This window comes from Lynx canadensis, chromosome D1 (assembly GCF_007474595.2).
Source record: "Lynx canadensis isolate LIC74 chromosome D1, mLynCan4.pri.v2, whole genome shotgun sequence".
Classification (NCBI taxonomy): Eukaryota; Metazoa; Chordata; class Mammalia; order Carnivora; family Felidae; genus Lynx; species Lynx canadensis.
Genome location: NC_044312.2, coordinates 19,984,443 through 19,995,884, shown reverse-complemented (window position 1 = coordinate 19,995,884; position 11,442 = coordinate 19,984,443). Strand labels below are relative to the sequence as shown.

The 11,442-nt window shown below is 50.8% G+C and overlaps 1 protein-coding gene across 1 annotated transcript; it reads left to right on the top strand.

Moving 5' to 3' along the window:
* Positions 1–1,697: 1,697 nt before the first annotated feature.
* Positions 1,698–5,377, top strand: BSX (brain specific homeobox). Its single transcript, XM_030331322.1, has 3 exons — positions 1,698–1,959; positions 3,947–4,143; positions 5,138–5,377. The coding sequence occupies exons 1-3, from the start codon at positions 1,698–1,700 to the stop codon at positions 5,375–5,377; spliced, it is 699 nt and encodes a 232-aa protein (XP_030187182.1).
* Positions 5,378–11,442: the final 6,065 nt, after the last annotated feature.

Genomic DNA, 11,442 nt, shown 5'->3' with positions numbered 1-11,442 from the left:
GAAAGTCCACTCTTTTCCTTCTCTGTGGGTGCCTGCTCTCGAGTTTTCAGTTATCATTATAATCAGTTGAAAGAAAGAAAGAAAGAAGAAAGAAAAAGAAAGAAAGAAAGAAAAATGAATCACAGTTGAGACTCCAGGACAAAGCATTCTGATTTTGTTTGGATGGCCTACTTGCCGAGATCTTATCTTAAAGTTATTTCTCCCCCTCTTCCCCCCTTCTTCTCACTCCTCATCTATTTACCATTTACCAGTTCATCCGTATGGAATACGACGCTCCCACTTCGTGGAGCACCGTAGTTTGGGGCCTAATTGATTCTGGTAATTAATTTGTTCTACCTGCTGGATCAGATGGAAATCCTACCCGAGCGCCCAAGGATTAGCACTTGGCTTTCTAACACCTCCTCTAATTATCTAATAGCATGGGTTGTGAGGACTCAGTCTCTATTAAAACACTTTTACTATTAGCGGTGGTGATTGGAATTGTGAGGACGACTATATTTCAACAAATTAGAGCTTAAAAATGGGGAGATGGAAGAGAAGTGGCTTCTTTTAATTTCCCCGAGTTTAACATCAATAATTAGAGCAATTTTCGGAGATGCGAGCTGAAATTACCCCTGCTGTGCTGTAGATGATCACCTTAATTTTAGCAAATTGACTCCAGGGAAATAAATGGGACAGATTAGAAAGAGACAAACAGAAAAACAAAACAAAACAAAAAAAATTAAAAAACCAAAACCAGAAGGATTGGGAGTGAGGGAAGTGAAAAGAAAGGCTGGGAAATAGAACAGGACACAAAAACCGAGGACAATTATTTGGGGGGGGGGGGGCTAGCATGGAAAGGGGGTAGAATAGCAGAACTAGGAAGCTGTGTGAGTGGAATGAGGAGGAAGTAATGGAAATCTGAGAAGAGATGGAGACTGGCATTAAGAAGTAGGTCTGGACATACTTACACAGACCAAATTACTTGACTAATGTAGATAAAAGTCACACCACTCTCTATAACTGAGGGGAAGAATGTTATGATCATCAACATTTTATTTATTTACCTCGACAGTCCTTCCAGGCCTCAGCCATCAGTTTAAGTTCGGTGTAGCGGATATGGACTTTTTCTCCTCACGTCTCCCTTTCTCCTTTGCTATCGTCTCTCTAAAGTTTTAAAACCTAGGCCCAACTGCCAAAATAAGTGCCTTATCCCTATTGCTTTGGGGTCGTTTAAATGCCTTTTGCTCTCTAAAGAGGAGTCTGTCGAAAGACAGAGACTTTTTATTTATAGCTTTCTTTTTAAATGGCTGAAAGCAAAGCAGCTCAAATTGAGATCGAGAAACCAACCTGGTAGAGAAGCGAGAACCCTGTCCGCTCCGCTCCCTCTGGGCCTGGCCGGTTGTATTCAGCACCGCGGACAGCTCCCCGCCCCGCCCCGAGCCCACCGCACCCTCCCCTCCGCGGCTGGCAGCTTTGCCATTGGCTCTCCCACCTCCCCTTCTCGAAGCTGCCGATTCTACACATAGACCCAACCTACCCAGGAGCTTGTCTTCTCGCCTCTCCAGCGCCCGGGGTAGCCCAGGCCGGGGAGAGAGCCTCGAGGGTTTCTGAGCCTCGGAGGGTGGTTGTCGGCTCTCGACTAGGCTTGCTGAGTCGCTGCCTGCTTCCTACACTTCGTCTCCGGCCCTCGCCCTGTGGCAGGCGCTTGGCTCAAGATGAATCTCAACTTCACCTCCCCTCTGCACCCGGCGTCTTCTCAGAGGCCCACGTCCTTCTTCATTGAGGACATCCTGCTGCACAAGCCCAAGCCGCTAAGGGAGATGGCCCCTGATCACTTTGCCAGCTCTCTGGCCTCCCGGGTGCCTCTCCTAGACTATGGCTACCCCCTCATGCCCACACCCACCCTCCTGGCTCCTCACCCTCATCACCCTCTGCATAAGGGAGACCACCACCACCCTTATTTCCTCACCACCTCGGGTAAGTAACAGGGGCCTCAAGGTTTGGGGAGCGGAAGAGCAGGTCTCCCACTACCGGCCCTAAGTCTGTGATGGAGCTGAGGAAAGGCCAGAGCTGGTTCGGCCTGGCTTGGCAGCTTCCTTCCCTAAGTGACAGTGGAAGGTTGGGGATATGGCTGAGCTCCCTTGAGGCATGCCAACCCATGGGGAGCACTCATGGTCACTCTGCATTCTTTACAATGGAGGAAACGTTCCTATCCAAGAGGCGACTGGAGGGTTTTGATGATAGTCTTGGTAGACCATGCTCAGTCTCCTTCCTTGTGGTCTTCCTGGCCACTTTGGTCCAGCTCTCAATCCTGATTCTCTGCCTCTCCTCATTCTAAAGGAGACTCCTGACCACCCCATGGAACACAGCTCAACTTTTCAGCTCATTAGTTCCAAAGGCTCCGGGCGGGCCAGCTCTCTCCTCTCAGGCACTGAGCATTCACGGATGCTGAAAGGGCTTAGAAGTGAAAGAAGGTTTGGGATATTCGGAGGACTGAAGGTTTGACGTGGCCGGAATAGGGGAATAATGAACCGGGGCACAGGAGGAGGGACGCTGCTCCTCTTGAACTCTCCTTATTCCAGAAGTCTAACTCACAATCTTGGGCTTGGCTGCCCTCCTCTGCCCTGGTTGCTGGCTGAGCTGGAGCCCTACGCCAAAGTATCTTGATTTTCCGTGAATGACAAGGACTGGCGGGAGGGGCAGCAAAGTGTGGTTGGGACAGGGAGAGGTGAGGAAATACCCAGATTTTTTTTTTTTTCCTGCTCTCTGAAAGGCCACATTCACGCCTTCTTCTCTGGCATTTTCATTCCAGTTAAAACATAATAGTTCGCTGCGTGCAGGTGCAGAGCACGGCCGAAAAAAACAACCCTGGTCTGGGGGAGAGCCGTGGAAACACAGGAGGCAGTTTGCGAAATGTGGGCTCTGGGATCTACGGCGAGAGCTAGAAGTTTTTGTGACGCGGTAAAACCCCGGTTCTGAGGCACCAGGTCGGAAGGGCGATTACAAAAGCTATGTGGAAGGAAGCCTGCATTTTGGTATTGTCTTCACTGCCTGGCCAATGACAGTCTCTTCTGGGTTCCCCCCAAACAGCAGTGGCCAAAGCCCGTGATGACAGAACTGCTTGTTTTGTTTTTGGTTTTTCCCTGGGATTGGCAGAAACGGATGTCTGTGGCGGTTTACTTGGGGGCATCTCAGACCCTGTAATGCCTGTGAAGGTCAGGAAAGACGAGATAAGTCTCCCCAGACCTGGCGGGGGTGGGGAAAGCACTTCGGTCCTTCTGCCTAGGGTCCGAGAGAAAGAATGAGGGCCGGATTACAGGTCTGGGTCCCCAGCGGGCCTCCTCCTTCCGGAACGTGCAAGGCGGGCACTGCCCCTCCCTTCTGGCCCTTGAGCTTCTCCTGAGGAGTTTTCATCTGTTTCCTTTGGCCGCAGGCGGGAGAATGGGGGCAGCCCGGGAAAGAGAAAGGTGTTTTTTTTAGTGAGGTGGGGAGGCGAGGCCACAGTCGCGCCTCTAGTAGCCCAAGAGCAGTGCTGAATGTCGTCAGGGGTGGGGAAGGGCGGCGGGTGGTCAGAACAGCTACTGGATCAGCGGGCGATCGCAAGAAAACTTCGGGAGGCGCCACAGAGGACTGGGAGCTGGCAGGCGTTATGGAAGTCTTTCAAGAGACATTTTTTAAGGCCCCCGATTAAAAACAATTTCTTTCCCGTTTTACTTCACCGTTGATTGTCTGCGTGTCTAGATGGCCTTCCCGATAAAGACCTTCCAGCTCTATTCTTGTGATGTGTTCTTTCCCCTGCCCTGAGGTTCCTGGGAGAACGGCTGGAGTAGGTCTGGGGCGGCGAGGGGACCAGCGGAGGCACGCACGAGGCGGCGGGAGGCGCTGGGGACCAGGGGAGCGCGGCGGCGGCGGCGGCTCCCGGGTGTCAGGGCTCGACCCACTCGGTTGCTTTTCTCTCTTGCAGGGGTGCCGGTGCCGGCGCTGTTCCCGCACCCCCAGCACAGCGAGCTGCCGGGGAAGCACTGCCGCCGCCGCAAAGCTCGCACGGTTTTCTCGGACTCGCAGCTTTCCGGCCTGGAGAAGAGATTCGAGATCCAGCGCTACCTGTCCACGCCAGAGCGGGTGGAGCTGGCCACGGCCCTCAGCCTGTCCGAGACGCAGGTGGGCCGGGGAGGGGCAGATCCGATCCCCGCCCCGCTTTCCTCTCCCGGTAGCTCCCGCCGCCGCGGAGTTCTGGAGTGGGAGTGGCCCCTCTCCCCGTTATTCTAGGCTTCTCCAAAGATCCTTAGTAAAGGTACCGACACCTCCAACCTCGGGTCAGGCTTCCCGAGACCTGATCTCATCTCTCTCTCGAGCGCTAGACCTGGAAGAGAAACACCTTTGGTGATCCTGATGTGCCGCCCCCACTCCTCTCCGAGCCGGGCGGTAACCCTGGTCGGACGTAAAAATCAGAGACTAGGCCGGCTCTTGCCCCGAGAGAAGCGCGCACGGAGGAAAATTCTTTCCTTACTATTTTAATCTCTCTCCCGCCTGCGAATGCAGCCTCCCCACTCCCCTCCTCCTTACTGCCCTGTCCTGGGTGGAAGAACTGGTTTTTTTCCATCTCCCAGATGCTGTTCACCTGCAACCTTCAAACTCCTTCCTCCACTGCCTCTCTCTCTCTTCTCTTCTCTGTACCCGGGAGCCCCGCCGGGCGCCAATGGTTTTTCTTTCTGATGAGAACCAGCAAGATTGATTCTCCCCCTCCCGTCCAGGAGTCTTGCTGGACCGGGTGTTTAGAGGTCATAATCAGGAGAACGTAAGGTAAACACGAAGGAGATTCGCCCACGTAGCACTTACTACTGGCCATTCTAATAATATTAATTAGATATTAGTATTAACCAGTATTAACTAACCACACCCGTTTGACCTTTACTATTGTTTTGGATAATGACTTCCAGGAGCCTTAGGATGTCTGGTTCTCATTCAGCCTAAGACGGTAACTTGCGAGCAGTTCAGGTGTGACTTAACCCAAGGAAGAGATGGTCACAGCTCCTGGGTAATTCGGAAATGGGTCCATTTTCCTAGCCCCCAGCAGTCTCTGAGATCTTAGTAACTATGGGTCTGAAGGGATGACGCGGTTGTATATTTTTTTTTTCTCCCTCCCTGCAATCAGGTGAAAACGTGGTTCCAGAACCGGCGGATGAAGCATAAAAAGCAGCTGAGGAAAAGTCAGGATGAGCCCAAAGCGCCCGATGGGCTCGAGAGCCCCGAGGGCAGCCCTCGCGGCCCAGAGGCCGCATCCGCCGAGGCTCGGCTGGGCCTGCCCGCCGGCCCCTTCGCGCTGACCGAGCCCGAGGACGAGGTGGACATCGGGGACGAGGGGGAGCTCGGCTCGGGGCCGCACGTGCTCTGAGCCGCGTGGCGGGGGAGGCGGGGAGGACGCGGCGGGGCGGGGCGCGGGGCCCTCCGGGATCCGGAACACTCGGACTCGGGGCCGGGGGCGGGCCTCGGAGACAAACAAAACACACCTGTCAACCCTCGAACTCGTGCGGGGGCCCCGTGCTCGCGCCCTCCTCCCCCTGCGGCCCGCCGAGGCCCTGCCGGGCGAGCGCGCACCTGCGTTAGCTCATTCCCGCGCCCCGCGTCTTAAGTGGCGCAAGCTGGACCCCGCGCTGGCGGTTCTCTTACCTCCGCCGCGATCGCAGACCCTCTCGGCCCTCACTTCTCCGCCACCTGCCCCCAGCTCCGTTGTGCAGGCTCCGCGACCTCTCCACCGGGACCCTTTGCCCTTCCTTGGGTAGACCGATTGGCCGCAGGTAAGGGACCGGGTGGGCGCCTTCCGCTCTGCGGGGAGCCAGGTTGAGCCACAACCGGATGCTGAAGACGCCGGTGCCCGACCGAGTCGCGCGCTGCTTGCCACTGACCTCGCACTCGGGTCCCCCGTCTGTAACTCAAAAGCGAAAGCGACGCCCCCTCCTCCGGGCGGCGCTTCCCATCCTCTCCCGTCGCGGGTCCCTCCCGAGCTTGCGGTTCGCAACCCTGGCACCCCTGGTTTGTGGCCCCCGGGTACCCCTGCTCTTGACGCCGCCTCGCCCCCGTCCTGAGCGGCGCGCCCACCCGCGGCGAGAAACTTGGGCAGAGAAAACACCCCCGGGCGACGTCTGCCTCCTGACCTTGCCGCACCTGTCCCGCAACTCTTACACGTCCCAGGGGCTACAGATACTTTGAAAATGAGCGTTCCTTGGCTTGCGTGTGGAAATGCCCATTCTCCTTGCATTTTAGGGATGCGGAGTTTTAGCGAGATTAAAGCTCAAGGGGGAGACGCATGTCCTGGGGGGCGGGCACCTGTTTGTGGTCTATTGAGGTGGGGCGGGAGTCCGGCCCAGCGCGTCGCCCCTCTCCCCTCTCCTTTTCCCCTACGAGGTCTCCTATTCTCTCCCCGGGCTTGCAGTCTCTTTAGATAATAAAGGGCTCGCCGGGCAAAACTGGGAACGAACACGAGTTTCCGGGAATCGTTTTGTTACCGCGTCCTCCTCCGAGCACGCCCCCTCCCCTCGGCTCTGGGTGGTTTCCTGTGCTCGACCGGAGTGAACGGGGCTAAAAACCTTTCCGTGGCCGACCCCCTCACAGCCACCCCGATTTTCCTGTTTTTACTCGTTTGGTATAGTCGTGAGTTTCACCTACACGGAAAAGGTCACCGCAGATGGAATTTTTTTTGACTCTGAAACACCGAAGGGACAGAGATTACTCGGTATTTGGAGTTTGAAATTCTACTACCAAATGGTGTGTCGATGCTACGCCCCCAGTACACTTAGAAATGCAGCGGCCAGCTAGAGGCGAGCTCGGCTTGCGATCTTCCTTTGGCCCTGGTTGTGTAGTTAGGTAGGGAGCCCAGAAAGGCTGCAAAAAGGCGTGTGGCTACGTGGAATCCTGACCCTTGGGTCCTAAGGATGAATAGTAATTCTATACGCCGTGGCGGTGTGAGCTTGGGTTAGTTACATTTAATCTTTGTGTTTCCTTGTCTCGCTAAGAGGACAATCCTAAATATCCTTGTAGGTCTAAGTTCTAGGATTCTGTGAATGTAGCCATAGGAATTCTTTTCTTTCTTTCTTTTCCCTTTCTCTCCTTTCTTTTCTCTCTAACAGGTTTGTTCCAGGAAACCTCAATTTAAGCAAAGATAAGTGTCAGGGTGAGACCTCTATCCAATCTGCATCATTTAGGATGCAAAGCTATTGCTTTAAAAACGTAAGGGTTGTATAGGTGTTTGGATTTCCCAAAGTGCTATTTATCAATCGAGATCTTGTGAGTCATGACAAGGATTAGTTTTCCCTTCCATAGTTAAGAAAATTGAGGCTTGGCAGGATGGAAGGATCTACCCATGAAATCAGGACTAGCTAACAGCCAAAGCAGGACCAAAAAAATCTCTCTTCTGGTTCCTTGTTCATGTCTTTGTTCAGTACATTGTTTTCTTGTAACAACGTACCGGTCGGCATTTTGCCTCTATCACTTTATGTGAACACCTCTCTCCTTGAGTTAGAATGTGTGGATGTGCGCTATTAAAAACAAATTTACACTCAGGTTTCTCCTCTCTCCCTGTTCAGATGATAATACCTTTCTAAGGCCGGGGGTTTTTTGGCAAGTGCTCTACAATAAGACAAAAGGCTTGGTTATGGGGGGGTGGGGAGAGGGGAAGTGATTTGTGAATAAGAATGTTCCCAGTAACTCGGAAGGTAAAGTAGATACTATTCCACAAGGGGGAGAATCTCAGATTCTTCTTCTTTTAATGTTTATTTTTGAGAGAGAGAGAGACAGACTGAGCACAAGAGGGGGAGAGGGAGACACAGAATCCAAAGCAGGCTCCAGGCTCTGAGCTGTCAGCACAGAGCCTGATGCTGGGCTTGAACCCATGAACCACAAGATCATGACCTGAGCCGAAGACGGACGTTAACTGACTGAACCACCCAGGCACTCCGGAGAATATCAGATTCTTTGAATACTAGAAAGAAGAGCTACCGAAAGGAATTTGGGGAGAATCTTTAAAGTGAGTAGAAATACTTTTTTTTTTTTTTTTTTTTAAGTTTCTTTTGAAAGCGAGAGCATGAGCCAGGGAGGGGCAGAGAGTGGGGAGAGAATCCGAAGCAAGGCTCTGTGCTGTCAGTGCAGAGCCCAATGTGAGGCTCCATCTCCAGAACAGGGAGCTCATGACCTGAGCTGAAACCAAGAGTCGGATGCTTAAAAGACTGAGCCACCCAGGCACGCAGAAATACTATATTTTGGAAAGACATTAAAAATTTTTGAATCGGATGGTTAACACAAACCCCAAAGCCCCAGAGATTTAGATCTTTCTCCTCCTGTCTTCACAGGAAGATGCTAGGGTCTATTTTGGCCCTGACAGAAGCAGGTGAGGCATGTCTCCTGAACTTTTGAAAAGGCAAGTAGATAGGAAACATTGTTAGCGTGGGCACCGTTCTGCCTGATCAGAGGCAGAGTGAATCCCGGAGCCAGGGAATGGCCTTGTCTTTGATTCATGAGCATTACATGCGGAAAGAAGGTTGTTCTGCCTTATCGTGGCCGCCTTATGTGGCTGTTTTCTGCCTAGAGTAAGTGGGAAGGGAAGAGCTCACCTCTGTAGCACCTGCCACACTGACTGAGGCACGGTTTTCTCATCAGGCAGCGTTCCCTGAAATTGATGGCAAACAGCACAGTTCTCCTGGTTTTTCTTTTCTTTTTCCACACACAGGGGCGATGATAGTCGAGGACAGACCCAGTTAAGTTTCAGTTTAATGTAACACGATGGCACTGGTTTTGGCTTTCAAGACCGATCAAAGCCTCCATAGGCTGAAGAGGTATTTTGTCTGAATTACCTAGGCTTTTGCCTCGACGCCGTTGCCCTTGGTGGTGAAGATCTGACAAAACCACATTCATTAGGAAGGATTAAAGACCCAGGGCTGGTTCTGAAGGGGCAAAAACATCTTAAACTAGCCGAGGTGGCCTACCGGGAATCCCAAGTGTAGTAAATACTTTGTTCCGGGTTTGTTCTCAATGCTGTTGGCAACGGACTTCGTAGATTCTCAGAGATGGACTCTTGACGCTATTTCTGCTCACGTGACACAAGAAATGGACAACACCCCATTCTGCCCAGTACTAGCTGAGAGTCCTCCACTAAGAATTAGTTGGAATTCATGACCCCACTTCAGAAGGTAGAAGACGGGCTCCGAGTGTTTGATGACTAGAGATAAAGATCTGTGAGGGCACAGAGCAAGCAGAATGCTTCTTGGTGCTAAGAGAATCCTGCAATAAACCTGTTTAGTCGAAGCAGTAACTCTCTGGTCGTCTTGAGCTGGGCTCGGTGCAGACCTAATGAGGTGACTGCAATATTTATGTTCTTAGCGTCACATTTTATTTTTTTTATTTAAAAAAAATTTTTTTTTCAACGTTTATTTATTTTTGGGACAGAGAGCATGAACGGGGGAGGGGCAGAGAGAGAGGGAGACACAGAATCGGAAACAGGCTCCAGGCTCTGAGCCATCAGCCCAGAGCCTGACGCGGGGCTCGAACTCCCGGACCGCGAGATCGTGACCTGGCTGAAGTCGGACGCTTAACCGACTGCGCCACCCAGGCTCCCCAGCGTCACGTTTTAAAGAGGGTGTTGACAAGCTAAAATCCATCCGGTATACAGCAACGTGGATAGTCAAGGTGTGGAAAACAACGAATAAAGGAGTGTGAGCTTTAGGGCTTGGAGGAGCAGAGTCGTGGAGGGGGGCAGGAGAGGGGATTAGCTATGGTAGTTTGGATGGTTGTAGGGCTCCTCGTATCAAGGGCTATATCTATGGGGCTATGCTAAAGAAGGCGGAACCAGAACCGATGGGTGGTTTCCAGGGAAACAGATTTGGGAACAGCATTTGCGTACCTCCTATGGGCCAGGTACTGTGCTGTCCGTTAACAGGACAGGCTAAGTCCAGAAGACACTAAGCACCTTTCTCTAGAAAAGTCGGTCAGAGCAGAAGCTGGAAGGCTCTGTTTTGGTTCATTGTTAGTGGGAAGTCAAACCCGGTTGGTTCTTTCTAACGCTTAAGGACCTAGTATCCTATTTTTTTTGTTTTTTTTGTAGGCAAGGAACTATAAATTCCAGCTTATTAAAGTTATTGTCCCCTCATTAAGATTTCCGTTCACGTACTCTAAATATGTCCATAACAATTAGAAGAATTAAAAGAAACGGGAAAAAGAAGGAAAAGATCTTTTATTCATTGAAGAAGTCCCCAACACCTCATTTGAGAAAGGAAGCAAAAATAAGGCGATGATCCATGCAATTAAGGACCAATGTATATTCAGGAAAGAACTGTCCGCGTTAGAGACATCTGACAAAAATCTAAGCCCTTCATTTTAGAAGTGAGGAAATTGGGATCCAGCTATAACGAATGTATTGTCAATGTTAAGTAGACGGCAGAATTAGGACGAGAAGCCAGTTTTAATGATGCCACTTTAAAGTGTCAGGGGGTTGGTGTCATTGTATTATGTAGAAGGATCTCCCATAGTGATTTTGGATGTAAAAATTATATTTAATTTTTTAATGTTTATTTTTGAGAGAGAGAACGTGCGCAGGGGAGGGTCAGAGAGGGAGGGAGACCCAGAATCCCAACCAGGCTCCAGGCTCTGAGCTGTCAGCACAGAGCCCGATGCGGGGCTCGAACCCACAAACTTCAACATCATGAGCTGGGCCGAAGCCAGATGCTTAACCAGCTGTGCCACCCAGGCACATTAAATTTTTTTTTTTTAATTTTTTTTTTCAATGTTTATTTTATTTTTAGGACAGAGAGAGACAGAGCATGAACGGGGGAGGGGCAGAGAGAGAGGGAGACACAGAATCGGAAACAGGCTCCAGGCTCTGAGCCATCAGCCCAGAGCCCGACGCGGGGCTCGAACTCACGGACCGCGAGATCGTGACCTGGCTGAAGTCGGACGCTTAACCGACTGCGCCACCCAGGCGCCCCAAATTTTTAAAAATTTTAAAAATTTTTTAAAAATTAAAAAAAACTTAAAAATTAAAAAAAATTTTAATTAAAAAAAATTAGCTGGGAATTATCTAGGAAGATCTTAGATCAATGTATGGAAAATATTTGATTAAGGGCAATCTGAAATTTAAATTTGGCTTTCCGAGGAGGTACTGCACTCCTTAGCCCTTTACATTCAAGCCAAAGTTGAATAACAACTTGCTGGAATGTTTTCGGAGAGGTTGACACATCGAGTAGGATGAAAGATGAAACTAAAAATTTTGCCCTAATCCTTATGGATAAGGTGACTGAGAAAGAGATTGACGTGTTCAGTGTCTTCTAGCCGATTAATCTGGCAGGTTACAGAATTAATACATGTAGAGTTCAGAGAGCAGTCCAATAAATATTTAGAGTGAGGTAAAAAAAAAAAAAAAAAAGTATGATGCTTCTGTTTTCTGTCCAGATTCTCTCGCTTGTATTTTCTGGT

What these genes read in the sequence shown, in the direction of transcription:
- BSX (XM_030331322.1), top strand. Translation starts at nt 1,698, where the DNA reads ATGAATCTCAACTTCACCTCCCCTCTGCACCCGGCGTCTTCTCAGAGG. An exon ending in TTATTTCCTCACCACCTCGG is followed by an intron (nt 1,960 to 3,946) that starts GTAAGTAACAGG and finishes TCTCTCTTGCAG; the next exon opens with GGGTGCCGGTGCCGGCGCTG. An exon ending in TCAGCCTGTCCGAGACGCAG is followed by an intron (nt 4,144 to 5,137) that starts GTGGGCCGGGGA and finishes CCCTGCAATCAG; the next exon opens with GTGAAAACGTGGTTCCAGAA.